This window comes from Schistocerca gregaria, chromosome 10 (genome assembly GCF_023897955.1).
Source record: "Schistocerca gregaria isolate iqSchGreg1 chromosome 10, iqSchGreg1.2, whole genome shotgun sequence".
NCBI classification, from domain to species: domain Eukaryota; kingdom Metazoa; phylum Arthropoda; class Insecta; order Orthoptera; family Acrididae; genus Schistocerca; species Schistocerca gregaria.
Window position 1 is genome coordinate 116,241,694 of NC_064929.1, and position 25,817 is coordinate 116,267,510.

Below are 25,817 nucleotides of genomic sequence, written 5' to 3' on the forward strand. Positions count from 1 at the left end.
AGGGGACGCATCGTCGGTTCGCCTCGCCTTGGAAACTGCTCTCTCTCTCGTCTGTCTTTCTCTCTCCCACCCCCTCCTGCGCCTCATCTGTTCCTGCCGTCATCGCCGGTTTCCTTTTCCGCCCACAAAAAAACGACCGAGGCTCGTCGGGGCCGTCGGTGACTCCACTCCGTCTGGTGGAATCTGTGGAATTTCGCAACGTACAACTCCTCACCACTGGTGAAGACGCCCTTCCATGCGAGACTCTCGCTCTCTGACGAGGAATTCTCAATAACTGCCCAAAACACTAAAAGACTATCCCTCTGAACTGCCAACTGGGACCTCCAGGCTGGTCCAAGTCTTCGAGGTACAGCCTACGCAGCGATCTATTTACCCTACTGAACCAGCCAGTTCTGGCACAAAGATATCTGGTGGAATCTGTACAGTCCTGAAACCTTCAACTTCGACACTTGTAAACTCCCTCCCCTGCAAGGGCTAGCTTCTTCACAGACCCTCAATCTCTCACGATATTTCCACCATTTTGTCGATATCCCCCCAAAAACCGCTCTTCTCTGCTGCACTGTACCCTAAAATACCCAACTGGAAGCCACAACAACGCCCAAAAACTTTTGGAACAGTGTTTAGGGACTGACTCATTAGGTTCAAGTAGTGCGACAGTTCCTCGAACTTGTAAAATCTACGAGAGTTCACAGAATTTCCAGTGGAGTGACTTCGGTGTGGGGAAATTTTGGAAGAATTCCTTAGCTCAAAGAAGTTAACCAGTGGATTCCAACTGTTATAAACTCCTGAGCTGGTTGACATCAGCGTTTCTCGTGCAGTGTTGCTGAGATTCTCCACTTGACTGGTGAAGAGCACTCGAGCGTGTCAGGGCTCTGCGAAAATGGGATGCGGTGTCAGACTGCGAGGTCAGTTGCTGTCGAGTGCGTGACAGACCCGGACGTGGAGTGTCTTGGTGTGTTGTGGGCGAGGTCGTGCAGAATTTTGTGCTTCACAAGTGTGAACCTCCGAGTGGAACAGGTGCCGGCCATTTCTGAAGTGACACCAGTCGGGGGCTCAGCAGCCGGTATCGAGGTGCATTGTCAGTGACCTCGTGTCGAATTTGGGGTTTGCCAAGAGTGACCCTCCAAGAGAGGCTGTGCGACTGACTGGGAAAGTTGAGGTGTGAAGTTTGGTGCCTCGAGTGACTTACGGACCCGGTGGTACATCGGACTGGTGGAGGTAGGGAGGCGTCCGGACGCCGGACGGGACGGACTAGGCAGTGCGCGGGCGGTCCCCGGGACCGGTGGAGGGCGTCGCGGCGTCGGCGATGCGCCGCCAGCCAGAGGCACGATGAGGGCGGCGTGGGTGGTGGTGGTGGCGGCGCTGGTGGTGGTGCTGGTGCCCGCCGTGGTGCTCGGCTGCGGGCCCGGCCGGGGCGGCGGCGGGCGCGGACCCAGCCGCAAGAGGCTGACGCCCCTCGTCTTCAAGCAGCACGTGCCGAACGTGAACGAGGTGTCGCTGGCGGCGGCGGGCAAGCCGGAGAAGCGCGTCACGCGCAACGACGAGCGCTTCCGGGACCTCGTGCCCAACTACAACGCCGACATCATCTTCAAGGACGAGGAGGGCACCGGCGCCGACAGGCTCATGACGCAGGTCAGTCCGCAGCGGCACGCATTCCCCTCTTTTTTCAGGGAGATACCGAGTCCTGTCGTGGTCGCCATTTCAGATATTCCAATGGAAGCGACGTAGTGTGTGGTATAAAGCACAGTCTAGTACTTACAGTCAAGACACTCTTTGGTCTTTTTACTGTTTGACAGCTCGAGCCACACTAGCGCTCCAAGCAGTGAAAAAACAGGCAGTCACAAACGTCAAAGGATAATGTTTGGTTTTGAGGGAGGAAGTAACGGAAAATGTAAACATTTATTTAAAAAATATTGCAGCCATATTTAACGACACACAAAACAAAATTTTTGCATGTGTAAATCAGAAGAACTGTGTTTTAACGGTAAAATATAACAAAATATGCAGGATTAATATTTGGCCAGCAATTTGAATTTTTAATTTTTTAATTGTCGCTTTTATAAAAAGTCATAACTCAAATTCTAAACATACAATTACACTTGATGAAGGTTTCTCGGGTCTTCGCCAGAAGATGGGTTGTATGACACTTCCCGAAACGTCGCGAGATAACGCTACCACCCGGCTGGAGACCCAAAAACCTTCATCAATAGTTTACGCCGGGAAAGCCTACCGTCACATTTACAATTACTCTGAAAATTTTATTGTAGTGTCCTGAGAAGGTTATAAGACCACTAAACTACTGTTATCAATTTATGTTACAAATGGTATCATTACCAGAGTTTTTAATTTTGTACATCCAACTTTTTTTTCTACATTGTTGTTGTTGTGGTCTTCAGTCCTGAGACTGGTTTGATGCAGCTCTCCACGCTACTCCATCCTGTGCAAGCCCCTTCATCTCCCAGTACCTACTACAACTTACATCCTTCTGAAACTGCCTAGTGTATTCATCTCTTGGTCTCCCTCTACGATTTTTACTCTGCATGCTGCCCTCCAATACTAAATTGGTGACACCTTGATGACTCAGAACATGTCCTACCGACCGATCCCTTCTTCTAGTCAAGTTGTCCCACAAATTTCTCTTCCCCCCAATTCTATTCAATACCTCCTCATTAGTTATGTCGTCTACCCATCTAATCTTCAGCATTCTTCTGTAGCACCACATTTCGAAAGCTTCCATTCTCTTCTTGTCTAAACTATTTATCGTCCACGTTTCACTTCCATACATGGCTACACTCTATACAAATACATTCAGAAACGACTTCCTGACAGTTAAATCTATACTCGATGTTAACAAATTTATCTTCTTCAGAGGCGTTTTCCTTGCCGTTGCCAGTCTACATTTTACATCCTCTCTACTTCGACCATAATCGGTTAAATTTCTCCCCAAATAGCAAAACTCATCTACTACTTTGTGTGTCTCATTTCCTCCCCTAGCATTACCAGAATTAATTATGCTACATTACATTATCGTCGATTTGCTTTTGTTGTTATATCCTCATCCATTCCCTTCCAGGTCCTTTGCTGTGTCTGACGGAATTACAATGTCATCGGCGAACCTCAAAGTTTTTATTTCTTCTCCATGGATTTTAATTTCTTTCGTTTCCTATAGTGCTTGCTCAATATACAGTTTGAATAACATCGGGGGGAGGCTACAACCCTGTATCACTCCCTCCGCAACCACTGATTCCCTTTCATGCCCTCGACTCTTATAACTGCAGTCTGATTTCTATACAAATTGTAAATAGCCTTTCGCTCCCTGTGTTTTATCCCTGTCACATTTAGTATTCGAAAGAGAGTATTCCCAGTCAACAATGGCGAAAGCTTTCTCTAAATCTACAAATGCTAGAAACGTAGCCGGCCGATGTGGCCAAGTGGTTCCAGGCGCTTCAGCATGGAACCGCGCGACCGCTACGGTCGCAGGTTCGAATCCTGCCTCGGGCATTGATGTGTGTGATGTCCTTAGGTTAGTTAGGTTTAAGTAGTTCTAAGTTCTAGGAGACTGATTACCTCAGATGTTAAGTCCCTTATTTCTCAGAGCCATTAGAACCATTTTTGAGCTAGAAACGTATGTTTGCCTTTCCTCAATCTATGTTCTAAGACACGTCGTAGCGTGAGTATTGCTTCGCATGTTGCAAGATTTCTACGGAATCCAAACTGATCTTCCCCGAGGTCGCCTTCTGCCGGTTTTCACATTCGCCTGCAAAGAATTGGCGTTAGTATTTTGTAGCTGTGTCTTATTAAACTGATAGTTCGTTAATTTTCAAACCTGTCTACACCTGCTTTCTTCGGGATTAGAAGTATTATATTCTTCTTGAAGTATGACGGTATTCCGCCTGTCTCATACATCTTGCTTAGCATATGGCTTTAACAAAAGCAAAACGAAGATAATGGAATGTAGTCAAATTAAATCGGGTGATGCTGAGGGAATTAGATTAGGAAATGAGACACTTAAAGTAGTAAAGGAGTTTTGCTATTTAGGAAGTAAAATAACTGATGATGGTCGAAGTAGAGAGGATATAAAATGTAGACTGGCAATGGCAAGGAAAGCGTTTCTCAAGAAGAGAAATTTGTTAACATCGAATATAGATTTATGTATCAGGAAGTCGTTTCTGAAAGTATTTGTTTGGAGTGTAGCCATGTATGGAAGTGAAACATGGACGATAACTAGTTTGGACAAGAAGAGAATAGAAGCTTTCGAAATTTGGTGCTACAGAAGAATACTGAAGATAAGGTGGATAGATCACGTAACTAATGAGGAGGTATTGAATAGGATTGGGGAGAAGAGAAGTTTGTGGCACAACTTGACTAGAAGAAGGGATCGGTTGGTAGGACATGTTTTGAGGCATCAAGGGATCACAAATTTAGCATTGGAAGGCAGCGTGGAGGGTAAAAATCGTAGAGGGAGACCGAGAGATTAGTACACTAAGCAGATTCAGAAGGATGTAGGTTGCAGTAGGTACTGGGAGATGAAGCAGCTTGCACAGGATAGAGTAGCATGGAGAGCTGCATCAAACCAGTCTCAGGACTGAAGACAACAACAACAACAAGAAGTCTGAGCTGGCTCTCCTAAGACGTTAAAACGACGAAGGCAGTAATTAAGACTCGGATACTTCGATACTTGCTCTACTACATTCATCAGTCTGAGCAGTATTCCTCTCTTCATACGATACAGCTTGACTCCGGCATCTTTACTGGGTTCGCTATGGCTTTGGACCACACATGGCTTCGTTTACGTAGGTTAGGAGTGCCAAGGTCACTCTGCCCTTAGACCTGTATCAGCGATGCTGGATAGCGACCGGTTGCCCTATATGTGGGAACAAGGCCCCGCTCACAAAGGAAGCCCTGTTCTTGCAGACTCGCGCGTTGTTTGCTGATTAAGGAAAAGAGAACAGAATGGGGGAAAGCAGGGGACACGGGTCAACAGAACAGGTGGATGTTATGCGTTGGGAGGGCCATTTATCGCCTTCGGATCTGACAGCGCGCGCTCGAAGCAGATCCATATGGGGTCTGTTCAGAAAATACCGGATCTCTGTCCACAAACGTTTTCTGCGACAACATTTTACAGCAGCACTCTGCTGTCCCTACAGTTGTCAGTTTTCGCGACTGGTAGCTGCTACTTCTCAGTCAAGTACAATACTGGCCATTAAAATGCAGAAGATAAACGGGTATTCATTGGAGGAATATATTACACTAGAACTGACTTGTGCTTACATTTTCACGCAATTTGCGTGTTTTTTTTTTCATCAGTCTACTGACTGGTTTTGTTGCGGCCCGCCACGAATTCCTTTCCTGTGCCAACCTCTTCATCTCAGAGTAGCATTTGCAACCTACGTCCTCAATTATTTGCTTGACATATTCCAATATCTGTCGTCCTCTACAGTTTTTGCCCTCTACAGCTCCCTCTAGTACCATGGAAGTTATTCCCTCATGTCTTAGCAGATGTCCTATCATCCTGTCCCTTCTCCTTATCAGTGTTTTCCACATATTGCTTTCCTCTCCGATTCTGCGTAGAACCTCCTCATTCCTTACCTGATAGTCGACCTAATTTGGGTGCATACAGCCTGAGAAATCAGTACCCAGAACAACCACCTGTGGCCGTAATAACGGCCTTGATACGCCTCGGCATTGAGTCAAACAGAGCTTGGACGGCGTCTACAGGTACAGCTGCCCGTGCAGCTTCAACACGATACCAGTTCATCAAGTGGGTGGCGTATTGTGACGAGCCAGTTCTTCGGCCACCATTGACCAGACGTTTTCAGTTTGTGAGAGATCTGGCGAATGTGCTGGCCAGGGCAGCAGTCGAACATTTTCTGTATCCAGAAAGGCCGGTACACGACCTGCAACATGCGGTCGTGCATTATCCTGCTGAAATGTAGGGTTTCGCAGGGATCTAATGAAGGGTAGAGCCACGAGTTGCAACACATCTGAAATGTAACGTCCACTGTTCAAAGTGCAGTCAATGCGAACAAAAGGTGACCGAAACGTGTAACCAATGGCACCCCATACCATCACGCTGGGTGATAAGCCAGTATGGCGATGACCAATACACGCTTCTAATGTGCGTTCACCGCGATGTCGCCAAACATGTGAGACCATCATGATACTGTAAACAGAAACTGGATTCATCCGGAAATATGAAGTTTTGCCATTCGTGCACACAGGTTCGTCGTCGAGTACACCATCGCAGGCGCTCCTGTCTGTGATGCATCGTCAAGGGTAACCGTAGCCACGGTCTCCTAGCTGATAGTCCGTGCTGCTGCAAACGTCGTCGAACTGTTCGTACAGATGATTGTTGTCTTGCAAACGTCCCCATCTGTTGACTCAGGGATCGATACGTGGCTACACGATCCGTTACATCCACGCGGATAAGATGCCTGTCATCTCGAATGCTAGTGATACGAGGCCGTTGGGATCCACCGATTCTATATTCTGCTAACAGACATCGGATCTCGAGCAACGCGAGCAGCAATGTCGCGATACGTCTCCTCCTTACGCGAGGCATCACAACAACGTTTCACCAGGCAACGCCGGTCAACTGCTGTCTGTGTATGAGAAATCGGTTGGAACATTTCCTCATGTCAGCACGATGTAGGTGTCGCCACCGGCGCCAGCCTTGTGTAAACGCACTGAGAAGCTAATTATGTGCATATCACAGCATCTTCTTCCTGACGGTTCAATTTCCCGTCTGTAGCACGTCATCTTCGTGGTGTAGCAATTTTAATGGCCAGCAGTGTACTAATTGGGCGTGGTCTCGTTCGAAATACCCTCCTCCACAATTGATACACTGCTCCCAACGCCGTTTCCCACTTCCGGTTCAAAAATGGTTCAAATGGCTCTGAGCACTATGGGACTTAACATCTATGGTCATCACTCCCCTAGAACTCAGAACTACGTAAACCTAACTAACTTAAGGACAACACACAACACCCACCCATCACGAGGCAGAGAAAATCCCTGACCCAGCCGGGAATCGAACGCGGGAACCCGGGCGCGGGAAGCGAGAACGCTACCGCACGGCCACGAGATGCGGGCCCACTTCCGCAATCTGTCTTTGGACGCCTCTTGCTGGATCGCCGAATCACCGTGTGCGAGTTTACTTTTGTCTCGTCTATAGCAGTCAATCTTAGTCCTTGAAACGGGATTTTCAAATTTGGAAATAATGTCCTCAGGAGCCATGTATGGAGAGTACGGAGGATGGGGCAGCGCAGTGATTTCGTTTCTTCTGCAACAGTCACGCACCAACAGGGATGAATGTACGGGTGGGCTACCGTGATAAAGAATTGTCTCGCCACATTTCAGGCCGTCACCTTCTCTCTCGCAGGCGTCGCAACACGTCCCGATAGTACCGCCGATTAACAGTTTGTCCATGAGGCACGAATTCAAGACGAACTAATGCTTCAACGTCAAAAAAAACCTATGAGCATGTCTTTGAAATTTGGCATGACCTGGTGAGCTTTCTTTGTGGAGAACGTTTCCCGACCCATTGTGAAGATTGAACCTTGGTCTCAACATCATCACCCTAGACCCACGTCTCATCACCAATTATGAGTCTCGTAAGGAACATCTTGTTCTCATTTGCATGATCCAAAAACTCTTCGCAGATTTCGAGGCGAAGTCTTTCTGCTCTTGACTCATGTGCCGTGGGACGAACATGGCGGCAATACGACGCACTCCAAGATGCTATGTCAGGATTTCATTCATAACGTGTTCCAACTGAAAAGTTACATTCTTCTGCAATCTCTCGGTCAGTGAGTCTTCAACTCTCACACACAGTTTCGTTGATGTTCCCGACATGAGCGCCGTCGGCAGACGTCGAAGGGCATCCTGAACGAGGCTCATGTTTAACTTTCATCCGGCCATTTTTAAACCGTGTGAACCATTCATAACACCGAGTACGGCTTAAGCACTCATCACTGTTGCTTCCTGCGTCACGTAGTGTCTCCGTTATGGTTTTCTCGAGATTCTCGCAAAATTTAATGCAGACGCGTTGCTCGTCTAGCTTTGACATCTCGAAATTCGCAAACTGTGTGACTCAACGTTCCACTCAATACAGCACTGAACAATAGCAGACATACAACAATGAAACTTCCAGCAGTTATACATTGCCGCGTAGGATTAGCCGAGCGGTCTGGGGCGCTGCAGTCATGGACTGTGCGGCTGGTCCCGGCGGAGGTTCGAGTCCTCCCTCTGGCATGGGTCTGTGCGTTTGTCGTAAGGATAATTTAGGTTAAGTAGTGTGTAAGCTTAAGGACTGATGACCTTAGCAGTTAAGTCGCATAAGATTTCACACACATTTGAACAGTTTTGGTTATACATTAAACACAGGTGTGTGCACGGATGCCAACCGCATTTCGCTCCAACACACACCAATGGCTCGAAATGTTGCGGAATTTTTTGATGAAATCTTGTATAATAATGGCTCCCATTCTGTAATACAGATGTGGAACTCTTCATAGGTCTTTATATTTCCGTTTACCTTATATGTGGCAAGGGCCTTATCGACCAATGCCTGCTCTACGAACCTCTTCCATTCTCTTCTGCCGACTGGTCTGTTTGTCGACCTGTTGACCTTCATCATGGCTGTGTCCTCTCGGATATTATCTCGCCACCTAATCCTGGGTCTTCCTCTCGTTCCACTTCCTGTTTAGCACAACGGTATTCTAGGTAGTCTATTGCTAAAAAAGACTGCCCAGTTCAACCTTCTCGTCTCTAGTACTTCGACGGTGTTACGGTATTTGTACAGCTCTCGTAAATCTTAATTTTTTTTCTTATCCTTCATTTCGTATTACTATCATCAACTCAATTCCGAATTTTTTCCTTGGTACTGTCCTTCATGCCTGTTTCTAAATATTAATGCTCTACACCTGTATAATGTTACCAGTACAATAATCTAGCGACAGAAGCGAATTTTAAAGTTTTCTTCGAGATTTTGATTAAACTGAAAAGTGTTCGCCATTGCTAGATGGGCACCTATTGTTATCCCTTCTATTGTTACTACTATAAAGAACTTGAACTGGACAAGTGAAGTCAAAGTGAATCCACCTATAGCCAAAGCTGAATCACCTCCGATTTTGCTTTGGACCGCCGTAAAATCAAAATATGGCATAATAATCGTCCAATACGTAAGTACGTAAGTGAGTATCCCGTAATTTTATACCAGTGTACATCCAATATTTAAAAGAAAAAACAATTTTTTAGTGTGTGTGTTACTATTTGCGTGTTCCGGCATTTAGCGTTGTAATTAATAATGGCATAAAAGCCGAAATTTAGATAGTACTGAAGATAAATACAGTAATAAACAGTAAAATGGCAGTTGACTCTTATATATATATATATATATATATATATATATATATATATATATATATATATATATATATATATATAGTGAAAATATTGCTTTTCAATTCTGCAGGTGTGATAGAATCGGTGTCTTTTGTTCCGGACCCATTTCTGTGAACATAATTTCGACTTTTGTGACTGGCCGCTCTTCCGAAGGATTCGCCGAGTAGCTGTCACTCGTATGGCAAGCACCTTTTGTTCATTTATTTAAACGAACCATACAGGCACAGTTGCCGGCCGCTGTGGCCGAGCGATTCTAGGCGCTTCAGTTCGGAACCGCGCTGCTGCTACTCTCACGGGTTCGAATCCTGCATCGGCCATGGATGTGTGTGATGTCCTTAGGTTAGGTTAGGTTTAAAAGTAGTTCCAGTGTGCGATTTGTGCTTTTTCCAGTGAGGGGGGTGTCTTAGAGGGTTAGTATAATTGTGTATGTTACTAGCTTGGACCGTCGCGATACCCATGGTTAAACAGTTATTTATAAATAGATTTTAATGCCGAAACTCGCTATTCACGCGTGTGCACTATCAGAAAAGCCGTCCCTTGTTATACCTTTAAAAGTACATTATAGGTTAAGATTATTTGCAAAACCATCTACATACAGGCATACGAGGGGAATTCAAAAAGTGAAGGCACATTTGTGAAAAGCTATACTTATTCTGATGATCGAAAACTGAAACATGCGTTATGTTTCTACCTAACCTCCCTGGTCTTCAATGCAGTTTTCCCGACGTTTTACGAGTTTTTTTTTATTTCATCAGAAAATACGTTTATCGATTGCACCTGTAACCAATTTTGCACCGCACCAATGACGTCTTCATCAGTTACAAATCTCCTTCCCCGTAGTGCTTCCGTTAAGGATTCAAAAACATGTGAAAATCGCTTGGAGCCAGGTCTGGACTGTACTTCCCTCGCAAGTAAACGGATGACGCACCTTAGACGAAAACAACAATGATGACATGAGAACGATGATTTAGTTCTAAATGTTTTGGAATGCTTAACTACTACATAACACTTTTTTTCAAAATTAACAAGCAAACATATTAATAGTAAGACTGTATTAAAAACTTATTTAAAGTTATTTAAAGTTTTACTCCAGGTCGTGTGAAATAAACATCCCAGGTTGGGATGCATAATCTAAAACCAGAGGTGGGGATGGTCTGATGTAGAGAGAGGGGGGGGGGGGGGGAAATCCCCTCCATCCCCCCATCCCCCCCAGCAAATCGCACACTGTCTAGTTTTAAGTTCTAGGGGACTGATGACCTCAGAAGTTAAGTCCCATAGTGCTCAGAGCCATTTGAACAGGCACAGTTGTTCAAGGTGATTATTGAGCCGTGGGGTACCAGGACTACAACAGCAACGTATTTGGACTATCTTCTGACACAAGTTCCAGAGTGGTTAGTGGTGTCATCCAGTTCCAGAGCTGTGCCCACCTGAGGCCGGAGACGAGCATTCAGAGTCCCGTGGTGCGACTGCCGGCGAGACTTCCGGTGTGCGCCGGGATGAGGCGCCGGTATCGCGACGTCAATATTTGACGTCGCAGCTGCCCTGGCCGCCCTCTTCCTGTGGGTCCCCAGCGCCCATACGTCTGGGCAAACAACGGCGGCGCCACGGGACGGCCTCTCGTTTCTCCCCTTCGTTTCCGTCCGGGAATAAGTCGCCAGAGCCTCCTGCTTGCGCCGTGTGGCCAGACATCTCAGTACGAGGGGCGGTTGAAAAGTTTCTAGCCCGAGGTGGTTACCGTATTTGCCTCGCACGAACAACACCACCTTCTTTTATGGCGACCCATTCTGGGTATCTACACTGCTGCCCATTAAAACAGCTACACCACGAAGACGACGTGCTGCAGACGCGAAATTTAACCGGCAGGAAGAAGATGCTGTAATATAGAAATGATTAGCTTTTCAGAGCATTCACACAAGGCTGGCGACACCTACAACGTGCTGACATGAGGAAAGTTTCCAGCCGGCCGGAGTGGCCGTGCGGTTCTAGGCGCTACACTCTGGAATCACGATACAGCTACGGTCGCAGGTTCGAATCCTGCCTCGGGCATGGATGTGTGTGATGTCCTTAGGTTAGTTAGTTTTAAAAGTAGCTCAAATGGCTCTGAGCACTATGGAACTTAACATCTGTGGTCATCAGTCCCCTAGAACTTAGAACTACTTAAACCTAACTAGCCTAATGACATCACACACATCCATGCCCGAGGCAGGATTCGAACCTGCGACCGTAGCAGTCGCGCGGTTCCGGACTGAGCGCCTAGAACCGCTAGACCACCGCGGCCGGCTTTAAAAGTAGTTCTAAGTTCTAGGGGACCTCAGACGTTGAGTCCCATAGCGCTCAGAGCCAGTTTTTTGAAAGTTTCCAACCGATTTCTCATACACAAACATCAGTTGACCGGCGATGCCTGGTGAAACGTTGTTGTGATGCTCGTGTAAGGAGGAGAAATGCGTAACATCACATTTACGACTTTGATAAAGGTCGGATTGTAGCCTATCACGATTGCGGTTTATCGTATCGCTGCATTGCTGCTCGCGTTCGTCGAGATCCAATGACTGTTAGCAGAATATGGAATCGGTGGGTGCAGGAGGGTAATACGGAATGCCGTGCTGCGTCCCAACGGCCTCGTGTCACTATCAGACGAGATGACAGGCATCTTATCCGCACGGCTGTAACGGATCGTGCAGCCAAGTCTCGATCCCTGAGTCAACAGATGGGGACGATTGCAAGAAAAAGATGGTTGAAATGGTTCTGAGCGCTATGGGACTTAACATCTGCGGTCATCAGCCTCCTAGAACTTAGAACTACTTAAACCTAACTAACCTAAGGACGTCACACACACCAATGCCCGATTCGTACCTGTGACCGTAGCTATCATGCGGTTCCAGTCTGAAGCGCCTAGAACCGCACGGACACAACGGCTCGTCTGCAAGACAACAACCATCTGCACGAACAGTTCGACGATGTTTGCAGCAGCGTGGACTATCAGCTCGGAGACCATGGCTGCGATTAGCCTTGACGCTGCATCACAGACAGGAGCGTCTGCGATGGTGTACTCAACGACGTACCTGGCTGCACGAATTGCATTTTTTCTGACGAATCCAGGTTCTGTTGACAGCATCATGATGGTCGTATCCATGTTTGGCGACATAGCGGTGAACGCACATTGGAAGCGTGTATCGCCCGGCGAGATGGTATGGGGTGCCATTGGTTACACGTCTCGGTCACAGCTTGTTCGCATTGACGGCACTTTGAACAGTGGACGCTACATTTCAGATGTGTTACGTCCCGTGGCTCTACCCTTCATTCGATCCCTGCGAAACCCTACATTTCAGCAGGATAATGCACGACCGCATGTTGCCGGTCCTGTACGGGCCTTTATGGATACAGAAAATGTTCGACTGCTGCTGTGGCCAGGACATTCTCCAGATCTCTAACCAATTGAAAACGTCTGGTCAATGGTGGTCGAGCAACTGGCTCGTCACAATACGCCAGTCACTACTCTTGATGAACTGTGGTATCGTGTTGAAGCTGCACGGGCATCTGTACCTGTACACGCCATCCAAGCTCTGTTTGACTCAATGCCCAGGCGTATCAAGGCTGTTATTACGGCCAGAGGTGGTTGTTCTGGGAACTGATTTCTCAGGACCTATGCACCCAAATTGCGTGAAAATGTAATCACATGTCAGTTCTAGTATATTATATTTGTCCAATGAATACCCGTTTATGATCTGCTGGCCACCAGACTCGGCAGACATGAATATTATTGGGCATATCTGGGCTGCTTTGCAACGTGCTGTTCAGGAGAGACTACCTCCAGCACTATTTCAGAGTAGTCGACGCCACGTCTTGTTGCGGCACTTCTGTGTGCCCACGAGGGCCCTACCGATATTAGGACAGGTGTACCAGTTTCTTTGTCTCTTCAGCGAGATTCCTTAATTTTGTAATCACCGGACGTAGGCTCATCCTGTATCTTGCAGGATTCGATAATCGAACCGACATCCTCCGAGTCGAGGCGTACTTCGCTAACGCCCTTTAGTGACCACGTATATTGCGGATGGTACGAGGGACGTAATCTAAAACTGCACAAACGAATTACCATTTTTTTTCCTCAAATCCCGCCCACGAAACAGCGCCCAGAAATTTAATAATTTCCCAGAAGCGGCTCGCTCGCGCTCCCTTTCGATTAATTAACTCTGCAATCACGCGGCGCTGCCCGTATCGATTTCGGCGGCGTATCGGTTCGGCCCGCCGCGGCGTCACGACCTCTGCGACGTGTTCCTTTTGCCCGGCCGCTCTATTAATTCCACGCCCACGGGCGAACCACCCACCCTCCCACCCAGCCACACCCCCTCCTCCTCCCCCGCCGCCACCTCTGACTGCGCCACAAAGGATCTTAACGGCTCCGGGGGCCGGGCCGAGTCCTGCCGACGCGGCTCCAATTAAAATCGATTTGTCGATCGCCGCGTCCGATAGGCGGCGTCCGAACTCGATTTATTCCGGAGCAGGGCTCGATAGCCTAGCGCCCAGCGGAGCCGACCTGTTCTCGACCGCCCCTGGTATCGCACGCTGCAGCTCAGTTACACGCAATGCCGTCCAACTCATTACACGCACGTGTTCCATTCGTCAGGCGCTCGGTAATACAGCTTTGATATGCAGGGTGCCATCAGCCATCCAAAAGACATGGATAACTCTCTCTTCGATGTGCCCCTTAACGACGAAAATCCAGTAATACTGAGCAGAAAACTATTACTCAACATGGTGGCGTTGCTATCAGGGTTCCTCCGAGCCATACCCGGTAGGGAGCGGTCATCCACTGCAGTAGTAGCCCTTGGGCGGCCTGAGCGAGGCACGTCATCGACAGTTCCTGTCTCTCTGTATCTCCTCCATGTCCGAACGACTTTGCTTTGGTTCACTCCGAGACACCTGGACACTTCCCGTGTTGAGAACCCTTCCTCGCACAGCCGGCCGCGGTGGCCGAGCAGTTCGAGGCGCTTCAGTGCAGAACCACGAGGCTGCTACGGTCGCAGGTTCTATCTATCTATATCTATATCTATATCCGTACTCCGCAAGCCACCTGACGGTGTGTGGCGGAGGGTACCCTGAGTACCTCTATCGGTTCTCCCTTCTATTCCAGTCTCGTATTGTACGTGGAAAGAAGGATTGTCGGTATGCTTCTGTGTGGGCTCTAATCTCTCTGATTTTATCCTCATGGTCTCTTCGCGAGATATACGTAGGAGGGAGCAATATACTGCTTGACTCTTCGGTGAAGGTATGCCTCGGGCATGGTTCAAATGGCTCTGAGCACTATGGGACTTAACATCTGTGGTCTTCAGCCCCCTAGAACTTAGAACTAGTTAAACCTAACTAACCTGCCCGAGGCAGGATTCGAACCTGCTACCGTAGCGGTCACGCGGTTCCAGACTGAAGCGCCTAGAACCGCACGGCCACACCGGCCGGCTGTGTGATGTCCTTAGGTTAGTTACGCTTAAGTAGTTCTAAGTTCTAGGGGACTGATGACCTCACATGTTAAGTCCCATAGTGCTCAGAGCCATTTGAACCAATTTGAATACAAAGTAACAATGCGGTCGCGATCGGAGCGCGGTATTAGCCATGGTTGAACTACCGACAACACGAGCCGTGTACCTCTTTCCTGGTGGAGTGACTGGAACCGGCTGTAAGATCCCCTCCGTCTAATAGGAGTTGCTCATGCGTTGTTGTTCACAACTTTAGGCGAGGTTAGTGACAATGGTTCTCTAGCACCATTGCAAAAATGAGTGATACACAGGGGGTTGACACAGATATGGAATCATCACAAACACAACTCATTACTAGGCGTAATACGCTGAGGTGACGAAAGTCATGGCCTACCGTATCCTGCACACATCAAAACTCGCGTTCCAGTGTCGTGTTTGGCTACGTGGTGTGTGGTGTCGACGACGCACGGGCGGTTTACCACGATACAAGGAGACAGCCATGTGGTTAGAAGTTGAACACCATAGGCAACACCATTTTAGAGTCTTTTTTTATATTTTGACGACTATGTGGAGATGCACCTTGGAAGACACGGCTGCAACAAGGGAAGAAGCCACGGTGTTTTAACTTTATTATCAATTCTATTGTGCCTGGTGCATGCTCCATTTTAGCGAGTTTCAACAGGTTCTTCTACTTTTTATTATTCTGATGATGGAAGCTTGACTTCCGAAACGCGTCAATCTTAGTGTTTTACACTATAAACAAGTGGTTGAGCCGATATATTTTTTAACTTTGACATTCACAACCACGGCCTTTGATCCAGTATGGATAAAATCAAAACAAACATCAAAGTAAAGTTTTGCATCACCCCGATTCCCAGAACTCCTGAAGATAGACGTTGACTGTGGATATTGTGTGCCTTTGACTGGTCAGAGATGTCACTAAACCCGCCCAAAGATGTAAACAACGATGCAAGAGCAGCGCCTATTAGACGGAGGGGTCCGACAGCCGCTCAGTTCCAGTCATTCCGCCAGGAAGGAGGTACACGGCTCGCGTTGTCTGTAGTTCAGACATGCCTAGACGGTCAATACCGCGGTTTGATCGCGACCGCATTGTTACTTCGTGCCAGGAAGGGCTCTCAACAAGGGAAATGTCTGGGCGTGTCGGAGTGAACATGGAGGAGATACAGAGAGACAGGAACTGTCGATGACATTCCCCGCTCAGGCCGCCGAAGGGCTACTACTGCAGTGGATGACCGCTACCTACGGATTATGGCTCGGAGGAACCCTGACAGCAACGGGACCGTGGTGAATAATGCGTTTCGTGCAGCCACAGAACGTCGTGTTACGTCTCAAACTGTGCACAATGGTATGCATGATGCGGAACTTCACTCCCGACGTCCATGGCTAGAGGTCTGCGCGGATGCGGATATCCGCGTGGCAACAAAACGACTATTCACGTTGGTGTGTAGAATATATGAGTCTGGCGACATACCATCTGACTTTCGGAAAAGCATCATCCACACAATTCCGAAGACGGCAACAGCTGACAAGTGCGAGAATTATCGCACAATCAGCTTAACAGCCCATCCATCGAAGCTGCTTACAAGAATAATATACAGAAGAATGGAAAGGAAAATTGAGAATTCGCTAGGTGACGATCAGTTTGGCTTCAGGAAAAGTAAAGGCACGAGAGAGGCAATTCTGACGTTACGGCTAATAATGGAAGCAAGGCTAAAGAAAAATCAAGACACGTTCATAGGGTTTGTCGACCTGGAAAAAGCGTTCGACAATATAAAATGGTGCAAGCTGTTATAGATTCTGAAAAAACTAGGGGTAAGCTATAGGGAGAGACGGGTCATATACAATATGTACAACAACCAAGAGGGAATAATAAGAGTGGACGATCAAGAACGAAGTGCTCGTATTAAGAAGGGAGTAAGACAAGGCTGTAGCCTTTCGCCCCTACTCTTCAATCTGTACATCGAGGAAGCAATGATGGAAATAAAAGAAAGGTTCAGTAGTGGAATTAAAATACAAGGTGAAAGGATATCAATGATACCATTCGCTGATGACATTGCTATCCTGAGTGAAAGTGAAGAAGAATTAAATGATCTGCTGAACGGAATGAAGAGTCTAGTGAGTACACAGTATGGTTTGAGAGTAAATCGGAGAAAGGCGAAGGTAATGAGAAGTAGTAGAAATGAGAACAGCGAGAAACTTAACATCAGGATTGATGGTCACGAAGTCAATGAAGTTAATGAATTCTGCTACCTAGGCAGTAAAATAACCAATGACGGACGGAGCGAGGAGGACATCAAAAGCAGACTCGCTATGGCAAAAAAGGCATTTCTGGCCAAGAGAAGTCTACTAATATCAAATACCGGCCTTAATTTGAGGAAGAAATTTCTGAGGATGTACGTCTGGAGTACAGCATTGTATGGTAGTGAAACATGGACTGTGGGAAAACCGGAACAGAAGAGAATCGAAGCATTTGAGATGTGGTGCTATAGACGAATGTTGAAAATTAGGTGAACTGATAAGGTAAGGAATGAGGAGGTTCTACGCAGAATCGAAGAGGAATATGTGGAAAACACTGGTAAGGAGAAGGGACGGGAGGATAGGACATCTGCTAAGACATGAGGGAATGACTTCCATGGTACTAGAGGGAGCTGTAGAGGGCAAAAACTGTACAGGAAGACAGAGATTGGAATACGTCAAGCAAATAATTGGGGACGTAGGTTGCAAGTGCTACTCTGAGATGAAGAGGTTAGCACAGGAAGGAATTCATGGCGTGCCGCATCAAACCAGTCAGTAGACTGATGACAAAAAAAAAAAAAAAAAAAAAAAAAAAACGCGTTATTTGTTACTTGGCGGATAAAATCGCGTCCGGCGCGGATATCCGCGGGTCATCTGCGGATAATGAGCAAGGCATCTGCCCAGTACGTGTGTAGTTCAAAACTTCAAGTCTGTTGACATTCTTGGAATCTTGCAGGGCCCGTGTACAGCGGATATCTGTTGTCCTTAGCCCCTGACTACGACCAACGTAGCTGTACCCAAGAGACCTGCGCCTAATCCGTTTCCGCGACCGTGTCTTTTGTGTGGCCTGTGAAGTTCTCTCTGGGTGGCAAACCTGCCCACTGTCTAACAGACAGGTGTCTGTTGCAATTTTCCGCTGACTTCAGTTTGCGCTTTGTAGTGACCAAGTGACGACGTGCATCGTAGCAAATACCAGTGAGAGTTCTTTCTTCAAATGGACACCATATCGATGGATGCAATTTCGTGTAAGGTGAAAAAAGGTGATTTTACATTAGTGAAGGAAAACAAATTGAAATCGCCAATTTGGAAAAAATTCGCATACGTATTTGATGACAACGAAAAGATAAAAGATATAGTGGCTTGTTTTGCATGTAAGAAAGTATATTCCTACACTGGACACAAAAGTGGAACTTCAAATTTGCTAAAACATTCGTGTGAGGCTCGACAAAGTTGCATAATTACTTATTTAAAATGGTTCAAATGGCTCTGAGCACTATGGGACTCAACTGCTGTGGTCATCAGTCCCCTAGAACTTAGAACTACTTAAACCTAACTAACCTAAGGACATCACACACAACCATGCCCGAAGCAGGATTCGAACCTGTGACCGTAGCACTCGCACGGTTCCGGACCGCGCGCCTAGAACCACGAGACCACCGCGGCCTGCTTACTTATTTAAATACCAAGAGAGCCGTGAAAGTTCCTGAAGTTCCGCCAAATTTGAAGACAGCCGCGACAGAAAAGCTTATCAATCTTGTCAGCAAAGACATTTCACCGTTCGAAGTTGCGTGTGGATCTGGGTTTCTCGAGACGGCTCAGTTTCTTATTGATGTGGAGGCCAAGTACGGTGCAGTGAGTGCTAAGGAACTGCTCCTCATCCAACCACTCCTAATTTCTATAACCGATGAGTGTCGCATATGCCTTCGACCAGACAATCGTCGGTGACGTGTTTGGAGGCAACCCGGTCAGGCTGAATGCCTTAGACACATTGTCCAGCGAGTGCAACAAGGTGGAGGTTCCCGGCTGGCATTATGTGGGGCTTGCTGGGGTCATGGAAGGCGCCGTAACGGCTGTACGATACGTGAATGCCATACACCGACCGATAGTGCAACCATATCGGCAGCACACTAGCGAGGCATGCGTTTTCATGGACGACAATTCGCGCCCCCATCGTGCATATCTTGTGAATGACTTCCTTCAGGGTGACGTCGTTGCTCGACTAGAGTGGACAGCATGTTTTTCAGACATGAGCCCTATCGTACATGACTATGATAGATTGAAAAGGGCTGCATTTGGACGACCCATCAACAACTCTGAGGCATCTACGCTAAATCGACGTTGAGGAGTGGGACAATTTGGACCAACCGTGCCTTGATGGTTGGTATGCCACGACGAATACAGGCATGCGTCAATGCAAGAGGACGTGCTACTGGGTATTAGAGGTACCGGTGTGTACAGCAATCTGGCCCACCGCCTCTGTAGGTGCCGCTGTGTGGTGGTTCAACATGCAATGTGTGGTTTTCACGAGCAATAAAAAAGTCGGAAATGATGTTCATGTAGATCTCTATTCCAATTTTCTGTACAGGTTTCGGAAATCTCAGAACCGAGGTGATGCACAACTTATCTTGATGTGTGTAGTATCGTGTCGGGTCTCCTTTTGCCCGCCATACTGCAGTAGCTCGCCTTGGCGTGGACACCATAAGTCTCTGGAAGCCCCTGCAGAAATAGTGAGCAATACTGCCTCTATTTTCTTTTTTCTTTTTTTTTCTCTGGTCATCAGTCTTCTGACTTGTTTAATGCGGCCCAACACGAATTTCTGGCCTTTGGTAACCTCTTTAGCACTACAGTTTTCGCCCTCTACAGCTCCCTCTAGTACCACGGGATTCATTCACCCAGGTCTTAGCACATGCCATATCATCCTGTCCCTTCTCCTTATCGCTGTTTTCCACGTATTCCTCTCCGACTCAGTGCAGAACCTCCTCACTCCGTACCTTATCAGTCCACTTCATTTTCAATATTCGTCTGTAACACCACATCTCAAATGGTTCAATTCTCTTGTGTTCGGTTTTCCCATAGTGCATGTCTTACAACCATACAAAGCTGTACCCCGTACCTAAATTCTCAGAATTTTTTTCCTTAAATCAACGCCTATGTTTTACACTTGTAGACTTCTCTTTGCCAGGAATGTCGTTTTTGCCAATGCTAGTCTGCCTTTGATGTCTTTGCTCCGTCCGTCAATGGTTATTTTGCTACCTAGGTGGCAGAATTCCTTAACTTCACCTACTTCGTGACCATCAACAGCTTCTAGCTGTTCTAATTTCTACTACTTCTCATTACTTTTGTCTTTCCTATCTTTACTCCCATGCCATTCTCTGTACTTATTAGACTGTTTATTCCATTCAGCAGATCATGCAATTCTTCGTCACTTTCAGGCAGAATAGTAGTGTCCTCACCGAATCGCATCACTGATATCCTTTCACCTTGAACATGTAATTCCACTGCTGAACCTTTCTTTTATTTCCATAATTGCTCCTTCGATGTGCAGATTGAACAGTAGGGGCGAAAGACTACAACCATGCCTTACCCCCACTTCAATCCGAGCACTTCGTTCTTGGTCGACCACTCTTATTGGACTGTCCCCAAAGCTTACCCCTATTTTTCTCAGAATTTCGAACATCTCACACAATTTTACATTATCGAACCTTTTTTTTCCAGCTGAACGAATCCTATGATTGTATTTTGATTTTTCATTAGTCATGATTCCATTATCAACCGCAACTTGAGAACTTCGTCTCCGGTGTCTTTGCCTTTCCAAATCCGTAAAGCACCTGTATTTATCCATTCAGAGTCGGCTGGAAGCTGTTTCGAATACCAACGGCTTTCCAAAACCGTGTTAGAGGTGATAATGTGCCGTGTTTTCGATGAAAATCGTTCAAATGGCTCTGAGCACCATGGGACTTAACATCTGAGGTCATCAGTCCCCTAGAACTTAGAACTACTTAAACCTAACCAACCTAAGGGCATCACACACATCCATGCCCGAGGCAGGATTCGAACCTGCGATCGTAGCGGTCACGCGGTTCCAGACTGAAGCGCGTAGAACCGCTCGGCCACCGCGGCCGGTGTTACCGGTGATTCCATATTTTGACCACTTTCTACAGCTTGTAATGTCTCTTGCAGCGGTCTCTCCGCGATATTTTCAGAAATTTTATAAATTATATAACTCAATACATATCTCGAAATCTCTCTTCCTATCTTACCGATTCCTAAACTTTAATATACGATGATTATCAATGCAAAGTAGTTTCAAGCCCTATTACTCCTTGGAGCGTGCATTTACTCCATGGAATAGCTTCTCTGCTATCTATGTTTTCTCTTATGAAAACAATGAAGGAGATCTTGCCGATTAGCCGTGAAAGGAGGAAGATTTATATTTATGTATTGTTGAGCTAGTAGCCATCTTGATGAGATTCTGTATGAGAAGGAATTTAATACATGAACTAAACTAAAGTAAGTGTTCGCGTGTTATTTAACTGATTATTATTCACAGTGTCTGCTTACTACGCTGTGTTGCACGGGATCAATGGGGATCGTCTGATTTACATTGGACGAACCCGCCGTTTTGTACGCTCAAGATATCCAGTTTATTACTTTCAATAGATGGGCTAATACATTCTTACCCGCAGATCTCCGGTCTTCCCCATGTGATCACAGAAAGTTAATAATTATTACAAATGGTTTCAGGAGATCGACTGACAATTTTCGTCGCACCGAGACTTCGAAATTGCTTCACTGCCTTATAGAAATTAAGTTAAGCTCAATTTAAACAGGATAGAACAGTATTGAACTGTGTGACTGTGATAATCCTGCTTTGTGAATGAAAATTCCCTTAATATACGCATGTTTTTTTACTATCCTGGTCGTTGTTGTTGTCTTCAGTCCTGAGACTGGTTCGATGCAGCTCTGCATGCTACTCTATCCTGGGCAAGCTTCTTCATCTCCCAGTACCTACTGCAACCTACATCCTTCTAAACCTGCTTAGTGTATTCATCTCTTGGTCTCTATGATTTTTATCCTCCACGCTGCCCTCCAGTACTAAATTGGCGATCCGTCGATGTCTGAGAACATGTCCTACCAACCGATCCCTTCTTCTAGTCAAGTTGTGCCACAAGCTCCTCTTCTCCCCATTTCTACTCAATACCTCCTCATTAGTTATGTGATCTACCCATCTAACCTTCAGCATTCTTCTGTAGCACCACATTTCGAAAGCTTCTATTCTCGTCTTGTCTAAACTATTTATCGTCTACGTTTCACTTCCACACGTCTACACTCCATACAAATACTTTCAGAAACGACTTCCTGACACTTAAATCTACACTCGATGTTAACAAATTCCTCTTCTTCAGAAACGCTCTGCTTGCCATTGCCAATCTACATTTTCTACCCTCTCTACTTCGACCATCATCAATTATTTTGCTCCCCAAATTGCATAACTCCTTACTACTTTAAGTGTCTCATTTCCTAATCTGATTCCCTCAGCATCACCCGACTTAATTATACTACATTCCATTATCCTAGTTTTGCTTTTGTTGATGTTCATCTTATATCCTCCTTTCAAGACACTGTTCATTCCATTCAATTGCTCTTCCAAGTCGTTTGCTGTCTCTGACAGAATTACAATGTCATCGGCGAACCTCGAAATTTTTATTTCTTCTCCATGGATTTTAATTCCTACTCCGAACTTTTCTTTTGTTTCCTTTACTGCTTGCTTAATATACAGAGTGAATAGCATCGGGGAGAGGCTACAACCCTGTCTCACTCCCTTCCCAACCACTGCTTCCCTTTCATGTCCCTCGACTCTTATAACTGCCATATGTTTTCTGTAGAAATTGTAAATAGCCTTTCGCTCCCTGTATTTTAGCCCTGCCACCTTCAGAATTTGAAAGAGAGCATTCCAGTCAACAATGTCAAAAGCTGTCTCTAAGTCTACAAAAGCTAGAAACGTAGGTTTGCCTTTCCTTAATCTTTCTTCCTGTTCAGTGAAGCTAAATCAGTGGTTTTTTTTAAATTTCAAATCCCACAAAAGAATATTAGAAGCTGTTACGTCATACGATTGAACCGCAGTAGAAAATCAATTTCTAAGATCTATTTTGCTCACCGTTGTTCCAGACGATATCTCACCCTGTCCGAGATTGGCAGAGGGAACGAGCAGAGAGTTGGGGAAACTACAAAATAAGAAGGCGCCGCCGAACCGCAATCTGCTGCGGTCTTCTCGTTAGCCATAAACTGGCGCCTGGTTCTCGCGCTCGGGAGAGAAATCGACGAAAAGGAGCGAACGCACGGCTCGATACAGCGCCGGCGGCCCGGCGGGTCGTTAAGCGTGAAATCCGATGCAGGCCGATTATAATTTTCGCCGGGTGGTTGCAAGCGCGGTCGGCCGGAAAAGAAAAAGAGGAGTGGTACGAACGCTGGTGGGCCCGGCATTACCATTAAAAGTGCGCCAAATGAGCCACCGGAATAGCGGCCGGCTGAGAGGCTGTTCATTTTGGTCTCTGAGGGGCTGGCTGTCTAGCTCCGTGCGCTGCGGTCTCGTGAACGCAATCTGCGATGCCGCGGGGGTAGGGAGCGGCCGCCTAGATGCTGCGGCTTTCAGTCCTGGGTGCGTTATTGGCGGTTTTGCCACGTCATTTCTACCTCAGCATCAGCTCACCGGAAAAAAAAAAAAATGGCGCTCCAGTGCGCACGCACCGATGAATCGCTAACCCTTTGAGATGGAGCAGCGATGGAGATATTGCGCCGAACTGTTCGGTCTGAAACCCTTGTGCATGCACCAACATTGCACTTTGTAGTCAAAGTAGCCGCAGACCGCCGCCTATCCTGATTTGCAGAGTAGGGAAGCTTCCGACCACCAATTTCTGTGACGATGTGTGGGTTTCCAATACTTTGCCACTTATTCATTGTTTCACAGTCCTTCGCCGGCCTCGGTGGTCTCGCGGTTCTAGGCGCGCAGTCCGGAACCGTGCGACAGCTACGGTCGCAGGTTCGAATCCTGCCTCGGGCATGGATGTGTGTGATGTCCTTAGGTTAGTTAGGTTTAAGTAGTTCTAAGTTCTAGGGGACTAATGACCACAGCAGTTGAGTCCCATAGTGCTCAGAGCCATTTGAACCATTTTCACAGTCTTTCAACAACTTTCCATAGACGCTTACGACAGTATCACATGAACATCTCACTAGCTTCGTCGTTTAAGAAGTTCACTCCCAGGTGTCGGGCCATATCAATCTGCGCTTTGTCGCAGATGCCTACTTCAGTGGATTACACCATTTGCGGCACCTATAGCTGCTAGAATGACTTCACATTCGTGTCTGTCTCACTTTACCGCTTTATTTGCAAATCACGTCACCAGATGCCATTCAGTAATGCGAGGGACAGAGGCAATAACGTTTTGGCTCATAGGTGTGTGGCGGCTGGCACAGCAAATTCTGTCTTTGTCGTTTTGCTGAGATGGTTGCATCAAACGGCATCTGGTTTTACGCTACCTTTATGAACCTCTTTCATTAACTGTTCTTTCTTGTGCCATTCAGATGCTTACTTTGGAAATTCGGGGTGTAGAAAACTTGCTTAATCCTCTTTTCTTTTCTTTCCTCTACATTTCAACTGTCCGTTTATCTGAATTTACACAAATATTAATCTCTCTAGGCATAGCGTCCATACAACAGAAAACATTCATGTACAACATCTATATTTGTGGAACTTTACGTATTTAAATCCACGGTAATTTTCCATCTGTCAACACCTGCTTTCTTTGGGATTGGAATTATTGAGTAAATTGTTGAGAAGCGTGCGAACACTTCGACTGAAATGTGCAGCAGCTCCATCGTGCACGAACCACATGTTGTGTCGTACTTGTAAAGGCACATGTTCTAGGAGCACAGGTAGAGTATCCCGTATGAAATCATGATAACGTGCTCCATTGAGCGTAGTTGGAAGAACATGGGGCCCAATCGAGGCATCACCAACAATGCCTGCCAAAACGTTCACAGAAAATCTGTGTTGATGACGTGATTGCACAATTGCGTGCTGATTCCCTTCAGCCCACACTTGTAGATTGTGAAAATTTACAATTTTATCACGTTGGAATGAAGCCCCAACGGTAAGAGAACATTTGCACTGAAATGAGGATTGACACATTGTTGGATGAACCATTCGCAGAAGTGTACCCGTGGAGGCCAATCAGCTGCTGATAGTGCCTGCACACGCCGTACACGGTACGGAAACAACTGGTTCTCCCGTTGCACTCTCCATACAGTGACGTGGTCGACGTTACCTCGTACAACAGCAACTCCTCTGACGCTGACATTAGGGTTATCGTCAACTGCACGAAGAATTGCCTGTCCATTGCAGGTGTCCTCGTCGTTCTAGGTCTTCCCCAGTCGCGAGTCATAGGCTGGAATGTTACGTGCTCCCTAAGACGCCGATCAATTGCTTCGAACGTCTTCCTGTCGGGACACCTTCGTTCTGGAAATCTGTCTCGATACAAACGTACCGCGCCACGGCTATTGCCCCGTGCTAATCCATACATCAAATGGGCATCTGCCAACTCCGCATTTGTAAACATTGCACTGACTGCAAAACCACGTTCGTGATGAACACTAACCTGTTGTTGCTACGTACTGATGTGCTTGATGCTAGTACTGTAGAGCAATGAGTCGCATGTCAACACAAGCACCGAAGTCAACATTACCTTCCTTCAATTGGGCCAACTGGCGGTGAATCGAGGAAGTACAGTATATACTGACGAAACTAAAATGAGCTCTAACATGGAAATTATGCGTTTCCGGACACATGTCCACATAACATGTTTTCTTTCTTTGTGTGTGAGGAATGGTTTTCTGAAAGTTTGGCCG

General features: G+C 46.6%; 1 protein-coding gene across 1 annotated transcript in view; it reads left to right on the forward strand.

Moving 5' to 3' along the window:
* The first annotated feature begins 1,329 nt into the window (after positions 1-1,329).
* The window catches only part of LOC126293544 (desert hedgehog protein A), a 375,799-nt gene continuing 351,311 nt past the window's right edge, over positions 1,330-25,817 (forward strand). Inside the window, exon 1 of the mRNA XM_049986810.1 lies at positions 1,330-1,632. Coding sequence (XP_049842767.1) covers positions 1,330-1,632 — 303 coding nt within the window. The remainder of the gene's footprint in view (positions 1,633-25,817) is intronic.